Source organism: Diadema antillarum, unplaced genomic scaffold, assembly GCF_040938485.1.
Source record: "Diadema antillarum isolate AM-2024a unplaced genomic scaffold, OU_Dant_1.0 seq00000135_RagTag, whole genome shotgun sequence".
Taxonomy (NCBI): domain Eukaryota; kingdom Metazoa; phylum Echinodermata; class Echinoidea; order Diadematoida; family Diadematidae; genus Diadema; species Diadema antillarum.
In genome coordinates, this window is record NW_027271212.1 from 724,732 (window position 1) to 749,728 (window position 24,997).

At 36.5% G+C, this 24,997-nt stretch overlaps 1 protein-coding gene across 1 annotated transcript in view; it reads right to left on the reverse strand.

Moving 5' to 3' along the window:
- LOC139727537 (phosphatidylinositol 3,4,5-trisphosphate 5-phosphatase 1-like) overlaps positions 1-24,782 on the reverse strand; it is an 87,310-nt gene extending 62,528 nt beyond the window's left edge. The window contains exons 1-2 of the mRNA XM_071638514.1: positions 24,333-24,782; positions 3,206-3,272 (exon numbers count right to left, since the gene is read on the reverse strand). Of these exons, the coding sequence (XP_071494615.1) occupies positions 3,206-3,272; positions 24,333-24,472 (207 nt within the window). The 5' untranslated portion in view covers positions 24,473-24,782. The remainder of the gene's footprint in view (positions 1-3,205; positions 3,273-24,332) is intronic.
- Between the last annotated feature and the right edge of the window lie 215 nt (positions 24,783-24,997).

Below are 24,997 nucleotides of genomic sequence, written 5' to 3' on the forward strand. Positions count from 1 at the left end.
CATTGTGGGATATAAAGTCTCACATTTTATTTTGCAGTTACCATTCTTACTGCATAACTTTGGTTTTTTTTTGCAAAAAAAAAATCCACTAATTTGTGAGATTTGAATAACAACCCAAATCGCGCACAAAAAAAGGTATTATTTCTGTTCTCACTGCAAAAAATTTGAAATTGGGGTCGCTATCCTGATCGCGAAACAAGAAACACAATATCTTGAGTGCAATGAGAACAGCACTACAGATGAATAAATCATCTTTGTCATACTCTTTCTTCCCAAAGAAGAGTACGAAAAATGCAGCAATGAAATTAAAGCCATGCTTGTTAACCCGTTGAGGACGAGTCCCGAGTATACTCGGGCAACCGTCTATGGGAAATGCGTGTTGTAGCAAAATCAAACCGTCCTCAACGGGTTAAGAATGTAAAACATGCCATCAGCTCATGCTGAGGGAGAAAAAAAAAACTATTTTGCAGGAAAGTGAAAAGATTATCCAAGGCCAAGGTTGGAATTTCATGTGCGCAAGGCCACAGATTATCCAAGGAAACAGTTGGCACTAATTTGATATCTACAAGTACATCTTTCATTTATTCTTTTCCAACGTCCTTGCCTTGCTGTTGCTTTGTATTTCCTGTCTAGCTTTTAACTGATGACACTGATTGCCTTCCCCTCTAATTTACCCACAAATTCTGTTAAGAGATAACACGTCCTGGCAGATCACTAGGTTTCAAATTTCACCTGAAACTTCAAACACATTGAGCATTAAAAAAAAAAAAAAACATCCAAGTCCTCTCTCTGATTTTAAAAAAAAAATCACTGCAAATGTGATGTTCCCTAAGATTAAATGAAAGAAGTATTAAAGAAGTTATATGTTCCATTTTATAAATACAATGCTTCTAGACGTACTATAAGGTATGCGGGCCCACTTTTGTGGAATAACTTACCAGACAACATTAAAAGTACCATTAGTCTTTCGTCATTTTAAAAGAAAGTATAAACAATTTCTTTTGATTCAGTAATCTCGTTTGACACATGCATGAATGACTTAGATAATATTTTGCTTGCCTAATCACTTGTTTATTGTAATGTTTTGTCATCTGTATAGTCCATTGTATTCTGTAATGTTTTGTTCTGTGATAGTAATTAATAATTGTACCATTTTTAATTGTCAGGGATCAGCCTTTGAAAGGCCTTTATGGCCTATTGTTGATTCCCCCACGTGTTATATATTTATTGCATTGCATCTTGCATGATGTAAGTTGCGCTCATGTAATGTTTGTATGTCTTTTTATCTACCCTGTAGAAATAAATGAAATGAAATGAACTGGTACTTGTTTGTGTATGGTTTGCACATAAGAAAAAAAAAATTAATCTCCATACCAATGAGAGATATTTCTTTTTTGAATGAATATTAAAGATGACATCATATCATGAATTTGGATAATTACTTAACTTATGTCACTTTCTTCACTATAACAAGTTTAAGAAATGTGTCTCTCTTACCCCCTGACTTTCTCTCTTTCACAAATTAAAATAAAGGTTCATGAAAGGAAAAGAGCAAACATTTTCTAACACTATTACTGGCTATATCACAGGAACTTTCCAAGCCGTGTTATTTCTGCATTTCCAAGATACATTATTCATTGGTTCACTAAAGTGACAATGGGTAAAACCAAAGCTGCACCAAGAATAATTCATATGACTCAATCAAATGCTACAAAGTCAGAAATGGAAACATCTATTCAGATAATGATAACACAATGAGAAATACAGCACTAAAATACCAACTACTGTGCTTGTGACTTCAGCTACAAATCTGTGAGCTCACTGAATAGCTCCCTCTTGAGTTCAGAAATGTAACAGTTATGGTTCTTATTTGGAATCTGTTCATTTGCATGATGTGCATGGAGTTCAGTGCCAATTGCAGTTTTCTTTTGTTCTGTATTGTCCTGTCCCATCTTGTAATGATTTGTCTTGTCTCATTATATCTTTTTTTTAGTCACAAAACAAGTCCTTCAATATTTCAAGCAGGGGAAAAGTATATGATACATGTGAAACCTTACCTATAACCAGCCAGCTCTGCATGCAATTGTTTCCATTTATGTTGCATTAGTACTACAATTGGAGCAATAAACTACCTGTCAATGCTGGGCTGCCCATAGTCATGATTCTAATTCATCCTGGTATATTCCCACCATGAGTACATTTGTAGTTGATTCAACTTTTCTCTTTTAACCACACACACATACACGATTAACTCTCAAAGTTCCCCGACCAACATGGATAACATACACACTAACCATGTGTACACTAATCTCTCCCTTGCTGTTTGTAAACTAGACACAGTTACAGTTTGTTACTCCAAAAGTTTGTAATTCAGAACATGAAACAACATTTATTATTCCGAAGATTTATTAATCTGAAAAAGAAGAGAGGTTTGTTACTCTGAAGGTTCATTAATCGGAAAAAGAAAAGGGTTTTTTTTTTCATTATTATCATTCCAAATGTTTATTAGTATGCACCTTTTTATTAATTTTTTTGATAAAGAAACCTTACTTTATTTTCAGACTATCAAACCTTTGGAATAATGAACCTTATTTCAATTTCATATTAATGAACCTTCACATTAATGAATCATTAACATTTCATTCTCGGACGAACAAACCTTTGAAATAATGAACTTTTGGAATAATGTCACAAATAATTGGATTAATAAACATCAGATAAATGAACTTACAGAATAATGAACATTACCCACTTGACACAGGTCTATCATGTTCTGGTAGACAAGCTAAAATTTGTCAACTGGCACATTGATTCACTAATAATTTTGTCCATGTACATATTATCTGTGCAGGCCATGCCAAATTTTGCACAAAACTGGAGAGCATCAAGCGCAACTTGTCCAACACATGATACATTCTTACTTAACATGAACTCTTCTCCCCTATTTTTCACACAATACTTTTAATTTTTAGGTTTAAAAAAAGATGGCAATTTTCGGAAGATAGCCATCAGAAGTAACATTAATTATATTGACTATACATGTGTCAGTCAACAGATCGCAGCTTTCCAACCATGGTAAATAAATTGCATAATCAACCAACTCCCATCATATGCATATAATTTGTAATCATCTGTTTTGTTTTAAATGTACTACAAAATACTAGTAGTTGCCATTATGGCAGCAAAGATCTTGTCATGAACTCACCTTCATGAGGAATCCAGTGCCATCAACGTTTGGCACAATTCTGTACTGATATATCCGGCCATCACATCTAGAGAAAATAAGTTTGGGAGAGAGAGAGAGAGATATTGATTACTGTAAAACATGATATATTCGCGGCATGAAATTTTCGCGAATTGGAGCTGACAGCCTTTTTCGTGGCATGAAAATTTCGCGAAGTGCCACTGGCGTTCAATGCATAATAGTGTAAACTAGAACTTTCGCGTGCAATTTAATTTTGCGAATCTTGGCGCTCGCGAAATTCGCGAAATTAAATTGCACACGAAAATTCCTCGTTTTACAGTATTCGCCATCAAAAGTCATTCTCCAACATGTCATTAGATCATGTACACACTGCACACCCTATATGCTTATGCCCTCTAGATGGGGCTATACTGATGTCACTGTGAAGCTGGTGAGTGTAAGAACCACTGTATGAGCAGGGAGGTGGGAAGAGATCTTCCCACCTCCCTGGTATGAGAATGCAGGTTGTACACCTACACATAGATATGTAATTCCAATCAAGATATCAGTTTAAAGCTGAAATAAAATCAAGGGAAAATAAAGGTGTCATGCTTGACGCTTGGCATAAAAGCAAACCAACTGTATTTTACTAGAATCCTGGGTTTTTGAATGGGAGGAATCTAGGAAGCTTTCGTTGTCGGGTTTTGTGTGTGGTGGGGGAGGATTTTATATCACTATTATGGTCATTACTATCATCATCATTCTTCGCTCGAACTCTGCTCAGAGGTTCAATAAATCCAGACTGCACAAACAGTTCCTCTTGCCATAAAAGGAACTACTGGGTATGCAATGCAAATGCATGACTTGTGTTGATTCATGACACCCTCAAATCACTATGTGGCCAAATGAACATCTAAATACATGCTATATTCTACAATAATTATTCTCCTTTTTCCAGATAACTTGCATTTGCCTACAGAAAAAAAAAAAACCTCCTAAACACCAAGTTTCTGGCAGTGATATCATCTGTCAATCATTGCTAAAGTGCTGATGTGGTTAACAATTTAAGACACTGGAATGCACCTTCCCCTAGACCAAGCAAAACTAGCATGTTTATAGCTTGTTACTAAACTGATTAACAAAAGACAATGAAACATGGAAGTTATGCTTAGTCTATGGGGAGGTGCATTCCAATGCCTTTTGTTTAACATATTAGTACTTTATCAGTGACTGGCAGAAAATGTCATAGGCAGAGTCTTTGAATGTTTCTAAAGATAAATGGTGCTATATAAATGCTATTTCATCATTCATCAAATGGTGAAATTTTAGCATTTGACCATGATCTTTGACCTTGAGCATGTGTGCTCAGTTTCATCCACTCATTAGTAAGCAATTGTGATGTACACATGCCAAGTTTCATGTGCATACCTAACATGGTTTTTATGTAAAATGTAAGCCACAAAATCAATAATGAACAGATGAACAACCTGAAAATATAATGGCTCTAGCAACACTTTGTGGCTGAGGCATAATAAATAACAAAAAGAAAATCAGTAGAATGAACTAAGATAAATTGCAGAGAACATAAACACAACCAAATTGGATGATCTATTAGTTTTTGTGTTACTTTCTGGTTGAAATTTAGCTTAATACATTTGTTGAGTCTTTTAAGCTGTAACAGTGTAACTGTCATGCATGTTGGGTCTTTGTGATGATACTATGCTCCTTTGAACAATGATTAAAAGTTTTTTTATGGCACTTGACAGGAGACAATTGTTTGACACTGCATCAAACAGAAGCAAATAGAACTTGGATCTACGTCAGAGATCTAGAGAGAAGCATACATCATGTAAAAGGAACTGCAAAAGATTTGGAGATGGGAAAAATCATACTTCTCAACATTTATTCTTTCCAGATGATATTGTAACCACATCTACACTGTGATATTCCTCCCGGTAGGAGTCACAAAAAAAGGGTGTCTTATTTGGAAACGGGGTAGCTTTTTCCAGTGCAGGAAGTTATGAAATGTGTATCACACACAGAGATACTTTGACCCACACACACACACCCTCCGTGTCACACACACTATCTGACATAGGCTTCCCTTGTACAGTTTCATATGCAAGGGAATTTCCCTTTTCTAGTATTAAAGGGGGGTGCTTTCATACAATCATGTTTGCTAATACCAACAGACACTGTACGATGTTTCATAGATATGACTGCCGGGGTTTACCAGGTAAGTTCCCTTGTATTCTATGCAGATGAGCAACTCTAATTAACAAATTCTTCAGGTTGTTACACTTCTTCTTTATAGTAACAGACAGCAAGATATCTGGTGACGTGATTTTGACGCAGTAGTTCTCTTTATTAACTCTTTATGTGCCACTGTGTAAACCCCCTGTGTGCCACATTATTCTCCGACTACACGTAGGCTTGCATTTGGGGAAAACATTCTGTTTTTAGATCCATGTAACTTTTTATAGATGTATGTTAGACTGGACATGCAAAAAGTAAAGTTGTAGAAAAAATGCTGAGATAGGCTATATGTGAATTTTATGACAAATCTATGATTACTTTTCTTTCAAATGATCAGTAGGTACTAAGTTGTCAAAGCATAAATTTTGCCCTTGTAAACAGTGACAGAAAATTAGAATTTACTTACAAATCCAATAGGGAACACAGGTTGATATTCAATCACTACATAATGCGAGCTACATGTGACAGGAATGGAATAGCGATTGAAGTTTTCGTTGTACTGCGGCATTTGGTGATGTATCGATTGGTTTGTGCGGGTTTGTGCGTTTGAGCAAAATATGCAAACTTGGCACGCATGAGTCGGGCATGTGAAAATGGCACATAAAGAGTTAATAGCAAAGCCATATAATGTCATGCACATTTGAACAACTACAGGCAGTATACCAACTTAAAAATACAATTTTAGCTGAAGTCTCATGCGAAAAAGCTAAAAGTTCAAATCTACACCCCTACCTGCAAATATCAACCTAAGAGCATTCTTAAACTTCCCTTTCATGTACAATACTGCGCAGACATCTTCTCAAGCCAAAACTTCACAAGGAAGACTTAATAATTACCATGTACATTGTATACTATGGGCCATTGTCTCTTTCATACTCAGTTAAAGATTGCAAAAATATTCTCTTTTACGTACCCTTCATGAAAACCTGAAATAATAGGATGGTTATCCATCAAATTCAGAGAGAAATAATCTCAAGTGTGCTGTATTAGAATGCTACTAATCATCAACGTTTGACATAAACTACATAGTATGTATGTTGTTATTCCTTTATGTCTACAGCCAATGCATGCAGTCCAGATCTGTGTTGTATCTGTATGCTGGCGATTATTATTATGACTTTAAAATGGGCAGTGTTATTGCAGGTAGTGTTTTGGCAGACAAACTTGAAGAACCTGACAATTTTGGCATCAGCTCTTTGGCATGAAAAACTGGTTTATTTATAGCAGTAATTCTGTTCCATTCAATGGTGAACTGTCAGTGATCGTTGCTGTCATATGGTACTCAACATAGTTGCATCCACACGCCTACAAACAGATGGACAACGTGATAAGGCTTTACCACACACTGCTTGCTACTTTCTGGCTATTTTATCATGACATGCAGCTATTGATAACACAAGGTTTTGGGTTTTTTTTCTTTATGATGTTGCACATTTCTGCAACAAGAGTTAAGCACAAACGATATTAAGGCATGATTCAGCATTATAAGTGTTATGAATTGTACATAGTAAGTGCTGTAAAGATTTATCAGCAAAATCAAGCACTTGGTAAAAATGGCAGATAACGTGATACTCCCACTGATAACAATGTGAAAACAACAATTGTAGCTGTAGTAATAGTAATACTGATGATAATAATGATGATGATGATAGGAGTAATTATAACAATAATAATGATGATGATGATGATGATGATAATAATAATAATAATAATAATAATAATGATAATAATGATAATAATAACAATGATAATAATAATAATAACAATAATAATAATAAATATGATAATAACAAATGTAAAAGCAAATTTCTCCCTACTGTATCACACCAAGATTTTAACAGTAAAGGAGTTCATCAACTATTTAAAGTTAGTCTAAAGTATAAGTACACACACATAAACATCATGCAAATCTATACATGTACTATGCAAATCTATACATGTACTATTCAAATGGAGACGAAATGTGGCATCTGTGTTTGATACGTTTTGAGCATGGAGATAGTCTGAATCCCACCACTTAATAATCAAAATACTGACTTAACTAGATAGTTCATTTACTAACAAACAAACTGTTATACTGGTTTCAAAGACTACATTTTACCTTTATATTGGTGTAAAGTACAGATTGTTGAGCAAATTATTACTACTACAGTATCAATTCTCATGGTCCACACAACAGCGCTGGATTTTTATCTTTTCAACCAAAAACACTGTAGAACAAATTCACCATGTTTCATTCTCAACATGATGTTTAGAAAACTAGGCCAGAGCTATCAAGAGTCCAAAAAGGAATGTGATATTGAGGATATAAAAGATGATATGAAATTCAAGAAATCCCAAACCATTTTCATTTCCTATATAGGAGGTAACTTGATCCAGAAATTTACAACCACTTCCAACTGACGCCTACATAATATTTGTACAATACTCCACTTTAAAGCTACAGTTAGTCTATGAAACAAAACACCATTTCAGTTTTTGAGCTACAAAGGTATTTTTCATCCATAATCAAATGTATCACTGAATCTCACAAAAGTACTCATGTCACAATTTTCTTTGTCCTATACAAATTGACACGATTGAACTCTTTATCAAATTATTGCACTACTAATAAGGGAGAAAAATAACCGTGGTAATATATTACTGCACAGTAAAAAAAAAAAATAGATAAATAAGAAAAAATACAAGTACTTTGCAACAGCTTGAATTGAAAGGGGCCAGACTCGACTTAAACATTCATGCTATTTTCTGCTTCCTACTATCTTTGCTTTTTCTACGTGACTGCATACTTGCAAACAAGTACAATGATTATCATTGCATTGGATAATAAATTCAAAATTCATTCATTCATCCATCAAAATATAGGGTGGAATTAATTGTTCCCTGCAGGCTTTGCAAAAATACAGACACCGGTGTTCTACCAGGTGCAAACAAGCAAACAAATAGCGCACATCAATAACACCAACGACTGATAATCTTTATGGCATTGAAGACGAGTGCTGACTACCCTTTAGTCATGTGTCTGTGGGAAATACTGTATAAGCCATTATTTTCGTGAGGGTTTAATTTTCGCGAATCACAGTCGGATCGCGAATCTAACAACACGCGAAAATGCCTCCATGCGCTGTGTTAATAGAGCATTAAAATAAAAGTCGGTGATGATTCACGAAAACAACATCTCGCGAAAATGTCTATGACCTCATCATTCGTGAAAATATCTGTACGCGAAAATAACAGCGTATACAGTACATAGAGCAAAATCAGCTTATCCTCAACGGGATAATTAAGCTATTGGTTTTGAAGGTGGTTCTGCAAAGAAATATGAACATGGCATAAAATTTCTCCCTGTAAACCATGGAATCAAGAATACTGTAAAACTGGATAATATTATTTTTGCATGAGTAATTTTTTGTGCTGGGCCGTGTAAGATAAATTTCCCATGTTTTAATGCCGCGCGGAATCAGGACATTAATTACTGGAACATATGGCATGCAAAAATATTTGGGTGCTTTTATTTTCGCACTACCTTCTGGTTGCAGAAAATGAGCGAAAATTTCCACACTTTTAGAGTACTTGGTCTAACCCATCAGGTCCTGGGATTAGTTTGCTGCAGAAGTTATCATACTTTCATCCTTAAATTGGCAACTGAATTTCACTCTGAATCCTACATTGGATGAAAAAATTAGAATAGAACTACTTAAATGCATTTAATCAATGATCTGCACAAAATCAGAAAGAGTTAGAGAGAGAAATTAAAACTTTAATCTTCTTGGTATGTTGCCAGTTTGACAATCAGTTATAAATTCAGCAATCAAAAAGCTTTGAAAATTCTTCACCCAAAATTATTTACAGGTGACTCCCAGCAGTTTAGTTTTGTTTTGTTTTGTTTTGTTTTGTTTTGTTTTGTTTTTTTGTATTTCGAAAATTTGTCACAGCCTAACCAATTAAGTATAAAGACAATATCATATAGATAATAATTTCTGGACTTGAATGTTTATGCAGCTGTAACAAAGTTTCCTTACAGCCATGTAATCATAAGTTTGAACGAGATATCTAATGCACCAAACAACATTCATTCACTTGTGTGTGCTTTCTATGACTTCACTGATTACAAGTAAATCACTTTTAATAGTATCCTAGCACTTACATGATGAAGGTTCCTTCTTTGGCACAATTTCAAAATTTGTAACCCAATCTTATTCAAGATTTTTCTTGGAATCAAATATATATGGCTGCCAGGCTGTAGCACTAAGATGGATGAAGGGTAGAAAGAGTGAGATGTTTCCTTCCTGTTTTCTCTGAATTCTTTACAGCGTGTTCTCAGAAACAGACACATGTATCAGGTCAAGCCATGCCTTCATGCTGCCATCATATAAAACTACACCAGATACACTGTCTTCTGAAGTTGATAATTCTATACAATATCTAAAATCTATTTTTCTACAATGACGAGGAATGAGAGACCAATGACAGCAAACAGCACATCGATTTGAAGAACTCAGCAAAAGTTTCAAATCCTATTCAGCAAGAGCATTAACAATTGAGCATAATATGGGTTTCTTTATCTATTGTCATAATGGCAAAGAGAGCTTTACAGAATAAGTCGTTGTCAATCCACCAGACACAGGAAATAGGCAGTTCAAAACAGACAGTTTATGGAGTTTTGATTGGATAGTCTCTTTCCAACCTTTCTTTTAATACCCCACGAAAAGTAAATCATTCACTCATCTGCACTGTTTGTCTATGCAGTGTTCATCTTCATAGTGGTATTCATAATGTGCATATTTGAAGAAAGAAGCGGCTATGTTCATCGTACCCCAACATCGAGGCAAGGCAAGCCAGGCGCTGGGGTATCAAGTGTCATTCTGCCCAGCGATCTGTTGCCATTGCGACCATCGTGGCGGTAGCCGCTCTGCGTCTGTTTTGATTCCTGCCAATAAATTTGACTCTTCCTCCCAGAGGAAACGCCTAGCAAGGTCTGCCCCATTTCCGAGGCCCACGATGAAAGGAGGGCTCCCTCGTGGGTCAACGTTTACCTCTCTCTCTCCCTCTCTCTCTCTCCTTATGATGATCTACTTTTTTTTATATCGCGTAGATGCTTTACAAGTTTCTAGTATCAGTCATATGGGTGATATCTTTTGATCATCTAATGGCTCTTTCTTTAAAGGGAAACTGCAGACTACTCAAAAGTTAGTCCGGAAAGAAAGAGTAAAATTATACAAGCACAACATGAAAATTAGATTGGAATCAGATAAAAAGGGGGGTAGTTATGAAATTGTGAAGTTTAACTTTTTTTCACAAAAAAAAAGTTCTTGAACTGTAAATATGAATATGCAAGTGGTGAGTTGCTTATATGTAATTGCCTCACAACTTTTACCATAGTTTCCACGTAAAATCTAGAAATGTTCAGGGTTTTTCGTTTGTTGCTTTAAAGCTTACAAGCAAAGTACCAGGTCTCTCCCCCCCCCCCCCCCCCCAGATTAAGTTTGGTGAATCATAATCAATTTGGGAAGGAACATCCCCAACCATTATTTTCTTCTTTCTTCATGGTCACAAAGCAGAAGATGTCTTGTTACAAAGCAACATTCTGACAACAAGCTTATCTTTTTTTTAATCATTTGTATTTGTAATTACAATCCTAAAATGTCTGGGTAATTCATAAAGTTATATTTGCCAGACGGTTTTGTTTCTTGTTGTTGTTGTTGTTGTACACAAGTATTTTTCCTGTTTGTCTCAAATTCTTTCCTGTTGTAACAGTTTGCATTCCAATCGGAATCTATATCAGGTTCTTTTCTTATCTCCACTTTTAAAAAGGTCATGTAGTTAACATTGGCAAAGCCCTTCCTAACTGTTTCAACAAGAGCACAGTTCAGTTCCAAAGTCTCACATGTCTGCATGTTAAGCCTATCTACATCCATGTGTGTTTGTGAGTATTCTACGACTAATTGATGCATTCTACAGCAGTTGGCTATTTATGTACACGTTTGAATACTGGACTTGGAACATTTCTGGAAAGTCTATTGCACTACTGTTACAGTGGCAATGGATGATATTTTTGTTAGGAGATATACTGTACTTGTTCAGGTTACTCACAAAAATACTAATAATAACAATTGTGTCGTCTTGGTACACTACAGGTATATTTCCATTATCATTTGTTTACAAAACAGTATGTAAGCTGATTGTGATGTAAATCTGTAATCCACTGAAAATTGTCTTTTGGGTTTTTTTTGACACCTTGTCAAATAAAATAAAATCATATCCTTGGGAAAGCAATTCAAAACCTGCACACACTAACCCCCCCCCCATCTCTTTAATATGTCTGTCTGATTCCCTGAAACCTCTTATAGAAGTCTAATATGTTCTGTATAATATGCTGCATATCTTGCAAGCATATCTATATTTTCTAGATTGCAAGCTTTTAAGACAATTTTGCTATTGAGAACCACATTCCACAAAACAAAATTTGTGATTTCCTACCAGTCCATAGTTGCCATTTTGTTGATTTTGCAAGCTAACATCACTCAGTTTACAAAACGTGTGAATATAAACCACCACTGAATATATGTCATGCACATTATACAATTTATCATGGAAGTCTACAGGTAAAAGTTTGTCTTCCAAAAATAGTTCACAGCAAGGGAAGGGAAATATTGATTTTCAACTTTCTGATAACCACATCCATTAGATTGCTTTTTAGCAAATCATGTAAATTGACGTAATTTTCTACCGGAATGAGATTTACTATGATTGCATGCTGACAGGTCGATTTTTAAAAATAACGGCGTTTCCAAGTAGTCTGAAGGCAATTTGGGAAAGCCGTACAATCGTGTCTATCACGACTCGCCTAATCTACAGGAAGCATTTCCTTTGCCTTCCAGAAGGCGACAGCGCTCGGCGAGCTGGCCAGATGGTGGGCCTGCTAACTTCCCCCGCTCCCCTCCGGCTCACGGGCAGGAGGACGGGGGAAAAAAAATAGCTGGCTCTCTCAACATCCCATGTATAGGCTTTAGGGCTTATCGGCTTAGGGCGTATCAGCACCATTTGATAGCTCTACAGTAGCTCAATAGATGACGTACTCACACCTTCAACAAATCTTCTAACACTACACAGTGAAGAACATTGTTGCAATACAATGTAATGAGCAACCATTTTGCAGTACAAATCCTACCACTTCTTCCACACCTGTTCCACGGAGAAGTATTTAAGGGTAAAACCTGTAAAAATATGTGTGATGTAGGAGTAAACAGGTTAAATTGAGTATCAAGAGTGAGATTTCCTTTCAACATTTCTATGACCTTAGGTGACCTGAAATACATTTGTACAGGCAGAGCTTCAACTATAAAAATAGCTTTAACCCCGCCGTTTACATCTGACTGCCAAACTGATCATACAGCAGCGTTTTGTGATCGCCATCATAATCTTTGCTATCGAGGTCTATCATTTGAACTTTAAAGCCACTAATCAACATAGGGATCAATGACTTGTTGCATGATGTAATGTTAAGTTGTACTGGTCACAAAATACCCTACTGCACAAACATTTCGCAATAAAGCTGCAAACATAAGGAGATAGAGAATATCACTGATTTTCTCAATAAACCATAACTGTAGACAGTTTATTCTAGAAACAAAATCAAAGAGGTTCTTATAAAAGGTGGCATCTTTTATTAGGACTGCTTTGTTTTACTTTGCCTTTGGATATCTCAGCCATTTCAAAGTCAATTTTTATCAAATACAAACTTAAATTCCTCCTAGAATTCTATGCTCTTTCCTATTTCAAGAGGTTTCGCATTATCTCACAAAAAAAGTTGGAAACCCGAAGCCCCATCTCAACCAAAAACTATACCATCCCCTTAAATGACAGATTCATCAAATTGTTAAAATCACTTCACAGATCAACAACAAGAACTTTTATACGCACTTAGGAAGATAATGATCAGTTTAGTCTCTAAACAACATAAGTTAGTCCTCTAAGACCAGCTGTGTTTACCATGTAATTAATCATTTCATGTAGTTACATGTAAATCACCAGCTGTAAGAACAGATTAAACAATCACAAGTTACACTATAGAGACTGATGATCTAAAATTTAGTAACGAATGTCAACACTTCAGGTTCCAAACATACTATTACACCATATTGGGACTTCACAACGATTTTGTGAGGGTTGGTTAAATTGGAAACTGTGGAGTACAGTACTGAACAGAGAAATGTATGTGCACATCACATTCACGTCAGGATCAGAGTGACTATTTCAGCATGTCTTTAAATTCACAAATAGCACCTGACTCGCAAAAATTTGCAAAAATAAAAACTTGTGAAATATTCAATGTATACAGTACACTATATAGAGATTGATGACCAAAAACTAGCAATGAATTCATGTCATACACACTATGTGAAAGCAACTTGGTGAAACACATCAAGGTGCCTTCTACAGGACCAGAAAGAGAGAAGTTGTCTCTTCAAAATTAACCTAGCTCGCTCTTTAGTGCAAGAGAGTTACAAGATGCAAATAGAATGTTCTATGAAAGCTCGTCTCGCCACCCTGTTTACCATAAGAAAGCAAGAAGGTGACTTCTCAGCAGTGAGCGCCGCACGGGCACATTTCTACAAGTTGGTCTTCTTGCAGCACGTTTCAGTTTCCGTCGAAAATGACGCACAGGAAAAAGAGGATATATAAGAATGCCCAGAGCTCAGGGAAGGAAGAAGACAATGGCAGAATGAAAAGAAAGTTTGCACAAATTCATCTGTTCACAGAGATCATATTCCAGGGGTACATCTAGCTATTTGCTAAGCGGGGGGGGGGGGGGGGGGGGGGGGGGGGGGGTTCACCCAATGACAATTCTCTTGTCAAATTGGCTGACAAGCAAAAAAACAAAAAACAAAAAGACTAAAGAGGTCTTCATATTTTTTTTTTTTGCTGCCATTTCTCTCCTGAAATCAGATAACAAAAAAAAACAACAACAAACAAACAAAACAATGTTTGGATGAGCCTCAGAAAGAGTGCTAGGAACATACTACGTGGGTCTGGACACATGCCGTTTTTCAATGCATAACATTTTGATTAGGCAGCCCATGGGGGGAGAGCTGATGGTGTTTCTCCCATTCACTCTCACCCACTCTACTGGGGACATGCTAAATTTTCTTGACTCAGAATTTCCCAACAATTCAGCAAGTGGTCAAATTTGCGATCGTGGAGTACAGTTACGAATGGAGAAACGTATGCATGGTTAAATACACACCACATTCATGTCGAGATCGAGTTAATGATTTCATGTGTTGCTAAATTCGCTTAGAACCCAACTACAGTAGCAAAATTTGCAAGAATAAAACCTCACAAAGAATACTATAAAACATGATATATTTGCAGCATGAAATTTTCGCGAATTGGAGCCGACAGCCTTTTTCGTGGCATGAAATTTTCGCGAATTGCCACTGGCGTTCAATGCATGTAGTGTAGACAAAAACTTTCGCGTGCATAAAATTAATTTCGCGAATTTTGACACTCGCAAAATTCGTGAAATTAAAATGCACGTGAAAATTCCTCGTTTTACAGTATGGTGTATACAGCAGTTTGTAGAAGGAGTGAGATGGTAACTCTCTATTCTAGTCTGACTCTAAAGTGTATTTACATTGGAATTACTGCGGTACTATAAATGCCATGGTAATTTGTCGTCACTGTTGTGTTCTCACTGATGACATGACCGTAACAGATACCGTGGTATTTTAGTTGGTACTCCATTCTCATTCACAAAATACCATGGTATTTCTGGCCCAATTCACTAAATACACTTCTCTGAGGTAAGCACTGCACATACGCTTATCTCCTACAGGGAAAAGACAGGAAATGTGTCAGGTCATCTGACAATACACACATGAAAAAACCAAAAAATTAGATTTTTGTGAGGTCTGTATTCAAATAGACCTTCAAATAGCACTCAAAACAGTATACTGTATAATATCATGTAGTATTTCATTTCATGGTTTTTGTTTTCACAAATGTTGCAAGTTGACTGATATTTTGCAAATTACTACACTGTAGCAATAATTGCCTCCTGTTTCCTAAATAAACATGAATACCTTAGGTACACTGTATATCATAATCCAAGGTGTAAAATCACTAACGTTTCTCCTAGAACTAAAAGGGATATAGTTCTTGTTATATCGCATTCCATCACTCTGTAGAAATCATTGCTTCAATCACATGTGAAATTGTCTTGCAAGTCCCAATTCACAGCATTTGATATGTCACAAAGCACTGTACAATTACTGAAAAGAAGTTTTGATGTAAAATTACGATTAACCATTTCTTTTTGATAGGTTCCTTGTGATTTATATAACAACATGCTTCAGTATCTTTGTGAAAAGAAATATACAACTGTATGCGCTAGGTTACTTACTGGTTATCTCTAAACTTCACATCAATTATATTCAAAATTTCCAGACAATAGTGCAAAATGAGTGCATGTCACCTGAACAGAGCAAAACAACAAGAGTTGCCCCCTCCCCCCCCCCGACCCCCCCCCCCCCCCCCCCCCCCCCCCCCCCCCCACCACCACAACCATCACGCTGTTCACTCAGACATGAATTATGAGATTGAGTGAGTACAATGTATTACTATTCCCAAGTCCGGACAATGAAGATTAATAACAACAGATGGTATCGAGAGATGACACATAGCACTATGGAAAACAGAGTCATGAATAAGACGAAGTACTTCGAATTAGTTTTGATGACCAGATAATGTAAACAAAAAGATAGCCAACCACATCTTCGATGAGCTTTCACAATGACAGCTACAAATGAGCTCATTAAAATACAATTCTACACAATGTTTCAGTTGACATTATTAAAAAAAAATAATGACAAGATAAAGATAATTCTAATGATTAAAGATTGATGAGACTCGATAAGACACAAAATTAGTAGAATGTCTGGAATTTCAAAGCTTTATTTATTCTTTATCATTGCTTAGTCCTCATTGCCTAGTCCTCATTGCCTAGTCCTAATTGCCTAGTCATCATTGACTGGTCATCACTGCCTAGTCCTCATTGCCTAGTCCTCATTGCCTAGTCATCATTGCCTAGTCCTCGTTGCCTAGTCCTCATTGCCTGGTCATCACTGCCTAGTCCTCATTGCCTAGTCCTCATTGCCTAGTCCCCATTGCCTAGTCATCATTGCCTGGTCATCACTGCCTAGTCCTCACTGCCTATAGTCCTCACTGCCTAGTCCTTCTTGCCTAGTCCTCATTGCCTAGTCCTCATTGCCTAGTCCTCATTGCCTAGTCATCATTGCCTAGTCATCATTGCCTAGTCCTCATTGCCCAGTCATCATTGCCCAGTCATCATTGCCGAGTCCTCACTGCCTAGTCCTCACTGCCTAGTCCTCATTGCATCTAGTCATCATTGCCTAGTCCTCATTGCCTAGTCATCACTGCTTAGTCCTCACTGCCTTGTCCTCACTGCCTACAACCCTGTAGTCCTCATTGCCTAGTCCTCACTGCCTAGTCCTCACTGCCTAGTTCTCATTGCCTAGTCATCATTGCCTAGTCCTCATTGCCTAGTCCTCATTGCTTAGTCCTCACTGCCTAGTCCTCACTGCCTACAACCCTGTAGTCCTCATTGCCTAGTCCTCATTGCCTAGTCCTCACTGCCTAGTCCTCATTGCCTAGTCATCATTGCCTAGTCCTCATTGCCCAATCCTCACTGCTTATTCCTCATTGCCTAGTCCTCTCTGTCTAGTCCGCACTGCCCAATCCTCATTGCCTACTCATCATTGCCTATTCCGCATCGGCTAGTCCTCATTGCCTAGTCCTTCAAAGGGAACATGACACTGTCAGTCTCATGGTTGCGTGCTTTCAAGCATTTATTCCATAGCAGTCACGTTAAAACAAACCAACACTGTTGTCTAACTTCATTTCACATCTTAACCTTTTGGCCTATGGTTCACTGGAAGGTATGCAGCAATATTGCTCTCATTTTAACAGCAATCTGAATGATTTGAAATAGCTCACTGCATGTTTATTTTTGTCTATCATAAGTTATCACGTTTATTTGAAAGCCTACAGTTTTGTACAAGTTTACCAAGAGAATGGGGTGTCACAGGTATTCTGACATACATTTGTTGACCTTTGACCTCTGGCATTTTCAAATTACAAAAATAATATGTCTATTTATATTAAAAAAAAATGGTAAAGCATAAAATGGACAGGCAGTTTTGGGCATTTCAGTGACTAATGGGTTATTGCACCACTCTCTGTGTAGTACAGAAGTACAATGCACTAGTATAATATATGCAACCCCATTCTCTCTCAAAAGTTCAGAGATCCATGTAAACTGGCTTAATCTCGAGTCGACTGCCACAGTACATTATGTCCAAAAAAAAATTACAATCAAATATTTGCAATGATATAACCCAATATGATTAAACTGTCTAAATGCTACTGCAGGGTCTTAAAATATAATATCTTAGCTCTATTTTGCAGAAAACCCCATTCAATTTTAGTTAAACGGTCACAGAGAAATGTGGAATGTTGTAAAGCATGTCATGAGTCTGATTCTTCCAAGTTTAGCGCTTCGATGCTTTTGTGTGTGAATACAATAGACAGAACATGGAGGGAAGAGATTCTTGACATCCTCTACAAAATTCCTTATATCTCTTTGACCACTGAAGCAAATCGAATAAGTTTTCTGTAAGATGTGGGCAATGAGTTATAGTTTCAGACCCTGAATTTGTATAATTGGATTGATTCACTATTTTTAAAGATATCATTGCGGAGGGTCTCGTAATTTTTTGGGGGGACATACGGTATAGTAATATTTGTGAAGCATGAGAGGAGTTACAGGCCAGATTGGTCAAGGAAGCCTGCTATACAATGATAGATGAGGTGGCCCATCTCACACAGTAAATTTGTATAGGTTGGAACAAGAATAAGAGTGTGAGTAGATAAAATTCATACTTCTGTTAATCTAAGTGCATGTTTATTGCCATCTAGACCTCAGCTTCTTTTGGACACCACTAATGTGAGCTTGCATACAGTAAATCTTGTGTGATATTGCTGGATACACTGTTCTTTTCTGTGTATTATATACAAACTTTATTACTGTATCAAATTTCCTTTCTTTTGCAAGAATTCATTTAACAGGAAATTACATCCTTTGCACCAAATCACTTTAAAGTTGTTAACATTCTGTGATAAGAAAGATTTATGACCTACATTGTACATTGTATTTTCAATAATTCCCTGTGAGAGCTGAGAAGCAGCATTTAAAACAGCACCTGGGCCCCATTTCATAAAACTTGTTATCAATAACAAGTTATGATAGCTGTTATAAGCTACTAAAATCCTTGCATCTGCTTGGGTGAGAGCAAATTTGTCATAAAAAAATGTGGCAAACTTTGTTACTGATAACAAGTTTTATGAAACGGGACCCTGATCTCATCTGCATACAGTGACTGTCATCGCTGTCACATTTTGTCCCCCCCCCCCCAAAAAAAAAAAAAAAAGAAGAAGAAGAAGAAAGAAATGAAACATTAATATTATATTTTATAATTTTCTTTTTTGAATCTACATAATGACTTTTTATTGTCATGTTTGTTTGACTTTCATTTTTCATTACTGTTGAGTTGATAATAGAGCAACATTTCCCCTTTAACAATCGTTCATGTGGGTGTCTGAAAGCTATCATCATCATTTTCCCAGGCTTCAATCTCCCATGACAGGATATATCTTTCATTTACAGAACAATAATTATTGAATCCGAAAGCGAAAGGTCGGTGTCTTATGTTCCATAATTAGGCTTATCTGAAAGTTGAAAGTTTGTCATGATACATATAACACTTTGAAGAAAGCCGCCAGAATACACTGGCTCTGGTCACTCTTGATAAACTATGTACCACATGTACAAGGTCTATCTAATGAGTTTATCAATGATGTACTGGTATGATAGTACTACAGAGAAACCCTGTTAACAAGATCACCAGGGCCCCGTTTTATCAAAAGATATAATCGATTATGAATTTCCTTACCACACAGGCTGCCATAGACTTATGATAGAAATCAACTATAATCAATTATAACTCTTCATAAAACAGGGCCCAGGACCACCGAGTTTTACCTCGTTTTAACCGGTACCTCATTGTAAACATACTAATTACAGTAAAGGAAGATCAGGACTGCCGAATTCGTCACCTTCTTGAAAGTGGTACCCCGTTGTACAGTGTAAGTGAGCTTGGTATACAGGATTTTCCCTTTAATTCACTTAAAATTATGCCCACAATATCAAGGGAAGTCAGCTGTAGTTGTAGACTACTCTGGCTTGGCCTGACCAGAGTACACTTCCCATCCCACTCCAAATTGGTTTAAAGTGGAAAAACACTTCATATCCAGTGGACTATTGAAAGCGCAGTCAGCCAAAATGATTGAAAACTAAACATAGACTTATAATTTCTGCTAACTTCACTTTTTACATCTACTATATTCATACTATTATTCATATCTGCAATACACATCTACACAAAGTATTGGATGCGATGATGTGATCAGTTCACAACTCTCAAGTTGATGTTCACTTAAGAGGCAAAATACAAATCAAGTTTTTGGTGCATAATGTACCAACCACAAACCCCTCCCCCTTAAACATCATCAGTGCAAAGCTGTGACAACTCCACATTTTGATGTTACATACTTCTTTTTCAATTTCATTAAATATCAAACAAAATATGACAAAATTAGAAGGTCTGTTTGTTTGAGAAATATCGGTACTCTAAAAGCCAACATTAACATGGCCCTTGGTGTGGCTTGTCTCTTTAATATAGCTCACGGGGAAGGCACATGTAATATCAGGAAATGACACCTATCCCGCGATTGTATGCGGTGCTGATTCCAGCTGTGGTCTAAAATAGACGTGTTTTATAAACACTCTTTTGAAATATTAGAAGCAACCTGCTTTTTTTTTCTCTCTGACTTGTTGGCATTATAAAAAGGGTAGTCAGAGTTCCATTCTATATCGCTGAGAACATTTCAAAGTCAAATTTGATGATATCAAGTTTTCTCACATTTCTACACTTTCTATAAATTCAAAACCGACTCCCTGCTTTAAACATTCAGACGTTGTTCTACAGGTAATGCAGTATATCGCAGTAAGGTACACTTGCCGAGTTGAACTTCATCATGCCCACTGATCTCAAGATTGCCACCTTTTGAGCGCTAGCTGACAACCTCATTGTTACATTGTAGAACCTCAATGCACGTGATATGATGAACGAGTGAGCTATAGATAATGTTACATGTAGTTAGCCATCAACATTAAAAGTTTTTGTGAGAAACTTGATGCTTGTTTTGTGAACAAAGTTTTTTGTTAGAAATATTACAAGTGTAAGTTGTCACCAAGTTATTGTCTTTTTTAAAAATGTAGACTTTTCCTAACCCCAGCATCCCAGTTCAGTAGACAAACAAAACTGACAAACTGCTTTTTTTTTCTTTTTCTTTTTTCTTTTTTTTTCTTTTTTTTTTTTTTGGGGGGGGGGGGTATTTTTGCATTTTTGTATTATCTTGAATTAAGTATTGATTTTCCAGTAAACTGTGTGCTTAGAAACATGCGTAGTAAGTGCCTAATAAATGTATTGTATTATAATTATTATTATTATTACATGTATTATTATTATTATTATCATCATCATCATCATCATCATTGCAATCATTATTATTATTATCATTACTATTATTATTATCATTATCATCATTATTATCATCATCATCATTATTATTATCATTATTATCATTATCATCATCATCATCATTATCATTATTATTATCATCATCATCATCGTCATCATTATTATTATTATCATAATCATTAATTATGTATTACACTTTGTAGACTGTGTTCATAAAATTGCAGAATCTCAGAATCATAACATACGTGCATTACGACCACATTGAATGACTAAGGCTCCCCTTACTCAAATCCATCACACATTTTTTTTATTTCACAATCCTAGAAAGTTATCTGAAATTGGCAGTAGCACACCATGTCAGATCTAAAATTTATACAACATCCACTATAGAGCAACATTTTAAACTATAGATATGTTGTTTGTCAAATGTGTGGTGCTGTTAAAATTATTTATGGAAAGAGTTCCTTTCTGGATAGCCTCCAAAAACATGAGTTATCAGAATATACTACTAACCAACCAACCTTAAAGGGATGGTACAGCATTGGTGGAGATGAGAACTGGGCTTTTAACTTTTTGCGAGATACCAAGAAAACACTTATGAAATAGTACAGAGCACATCATTTTAAGAGGAATTCAAAGTTTATTTGATGAAAATCGGGTTTGGAATGAATGAAACATCCAAAAGCAATCGCAATAAAGTGTGGGTCCCACACTTATTAGAATCACTCTGTTTTGGATATCTCAGTCATTTCAAAACCAATTTTCATCAAATAAATGTTGAATTCCTCTTGGAATTAGATGCTCTTTCATAGTTCATAAGAGGTTTCTCATTATCTCACCAAAAAATGTTAGAAACCTGAAATTAGGACTCAACCAAAACTATACGATCCCTTTAACACAGGGAAATGTTATCTCATGAATGGGAAGAGTGGAATATCATCATAATCCATGCAAACACATGTTTGGGTGAAAAAGCATTACAAGGGAATGTTTTAACCTTCCTCTATACTTTCATACAGTGCTCGGCATCTCCAAGACAAATTTAGACAAAGATGTCTCTATCTCCAAGACAAATTTTGGAGACAAAGAAAAAGTTTCACATCTCACTAAATTACAAGAAAAGTTTAAATGAGATACCACTTTTCTAAAATTTGTTGAGGACAGTTTATGAAAGAATTCAAATCAAATTTAATTCTATTTTCCTTCAGTCCTTGTAAAGCACCATCAAAATGAAATAAAAATCAGGTCCTCTTCAATATTTTTCCATTGCACAAACAATCACAAATCATGCACTTGTTTATTTCTTTTCTTCAGATGGCATATTTGATCTTTCAAATAAAATACCCGGGCACTCTAAAGCATGTTCCATCATGTTTTATACTTTCTGCACGTAAAAGTAATTTTTACACTGTACAAGTGTATTTGATTTGCTACTAGAGTTTAAAGCATACGTATTATATTATTGTTGCCAGCACAATGAAAGAGAGAGAGAGAGGGAGAGAGCAAACTGCGACAGGGGAGGTCTTTTCTGCTATGAAAGCACGGCCTTGATTCCTTGATTACAGATACGCCCTTTCGTCAAAGCACCTGGTACCACATATAGTTATTAAAGCGCACAACTCTTCGGCTGCGTCAAACATGACATCAACAGAGAGAAATATATTCTACTCCATCTTTAAAGGACAAGTCCACCTTCATATACATGTGGATTGAGTGAAGGCAATAATATTAGTAGAACACATAAGTGAAAGTTTTTGGAAAATCGGACAATACGTTCAAAAGTTATGAATTTTTAAAGTATCTGCGCAGTCACTGCTGGATGAGAAGACTACTACAGTGTGTGATGTCGCATGCATACAACAATATAAGGAAAATAAAAAGAGAATTTCACAAAAGTACTTTTTGATTAAAGTGTGCATTTCTTCAACTTGTTACTGACATATGTTAAGGGTAATATTATTCCCCCTGCCTTCTGAAAGTGAGAAGTCGAGTGTTCTTTTGTTACGCGAGAAAAATGGAAATATGATGAATTTTCTTTATTCTTTCTTTATATCATTGTACACATGTGACATCACAAGCTATAGTAGTCTTCTCATCCAGCCGTGACTGAGCAGACACCTCAAAAATTCATAACTTTCGAACGAATTGTCCGATTTTCCTCAAACTCTAGCTCACTGATGTGTTCTACTAATATTGCTGCATTCACTCAACCCACATGTCTATGAAGGTGAACTTGTCCTTAAACACTTTCCTACTTAACCCGAATCCAAACCCTGTCCTGAATCACACCCTGACCCTAATCTCTCAAGAATCTGAGTACCCTGCCCTAGAACTCAAGATATAGGAGTCTGCATTATAATTCATACCCTAACTGCCCAAGTATTTACAGATGTAGTGACCCCCCAAATTTTCTACATACATTTGTTTTCACTAAAACATATCCAAAGCTTTCTTTCCTCTTTTTTTTTTTTTTTTTTTTTGTGGCTGTCCCAAAAGGAACTCTTCCATGTTCCATCTATTTGCTGTTGACGAAAAGAGTTTCATATGTACCCCCCACCTATATAGTGTTGTAGGACTCCGGGGTCCGCGTTACCCTAAAGGACACCGAGAGTATACATTGCCCTAATAGACTAACCTTGGCCTAACCTCTAAAGTCTACCCCTAAACCCTAATAAAGCCACCTAAATTCGATCATATTACTTATACATCACTTGAATTTTTTTTTTTGTAGGGGGTACATATGGAACTCTTGCCCTGTTGACTACTAATACATTGTATAATTACTATTCCATTAAAATAACCTTTTTTCACAAGGCAAGGTCAATCGTCATCTTGCATTGAGTTGCCAAGCTAGACAAGTACGAAGTAGACCTACCGTACCTAATAGTAATGTGTTAGTACAGTAGGTTGTAATATCAAAATGGGAGTACAAAATATGCTTGAACGTATTTAATTCAACATGGGCTTAGTTTAGTCTTCTGCCTATCTCTCATATTGACAAATGCACGTAAGTGATTCACTGTTTTCTCAAACACAGACGTTGTGCGTATTGTGCACATGGGTACGTCTCCGACGCTCACAACCGCGCCGAAACTCTGGGGTAGAATGGGGCCACCGATACCCTATTGAAAAGCTGCGGGTGGTGCACCGCAAACTGTCGACAAAATATGATGCTGAAATATCTCAATTTACGACAAAGTAATACTCACAGAACTGACAACACATATGCTCCTCTGATATTTTCACTATCTCGTACCACAAAGGTCCCATCTTTCCCAGACTGATGTAAGAGTTGTTCGGTTTTTAGTCGCGATATACTTCCGTGATACCACGGAAAGTGTGTAGCCATATTGTTCCGCCGTTACTTTCCAACGTGGAATATATGGTTATGGATTTCTCACAGCAACAAAGCTAAGCCCAGTCAGTTGTAAGCCCGTGTGATGATGGCAAGACGACCACAACATACTACACGTGCAGTGTCCGTATTACTTTTCAGCTGACCATCTGTTCAAATCGACTCTCAAATTACTTCCATACGTGGACAGACGATCTTACCACTGCCTCAAGATCCAGTAAACCCATAACGACAAATAATGGCTGGATTCTCGAAAAGAAAATATTCATCCGTCAAATAAAAGTAGGAACTGTGAGACGGCTTATGTTTATTTTCCACTTGGAACTTCCGGGTTTGGGAATATGGGCGCTATATTTAGTTGTTTCAGGTTGTTTAGGGTTTAGCCGTATGTAGCGTCTGCTTGGGCCGGGGAGGGGGAGGAGGTAAGGTGGGGGGGGGACATGAATCTGCTGTCTATTATGTTTCCTGAGTGCACTGTCTAATTTTGGTCGTCTGCTTTTGAGAGACCCAAAAGAGCTA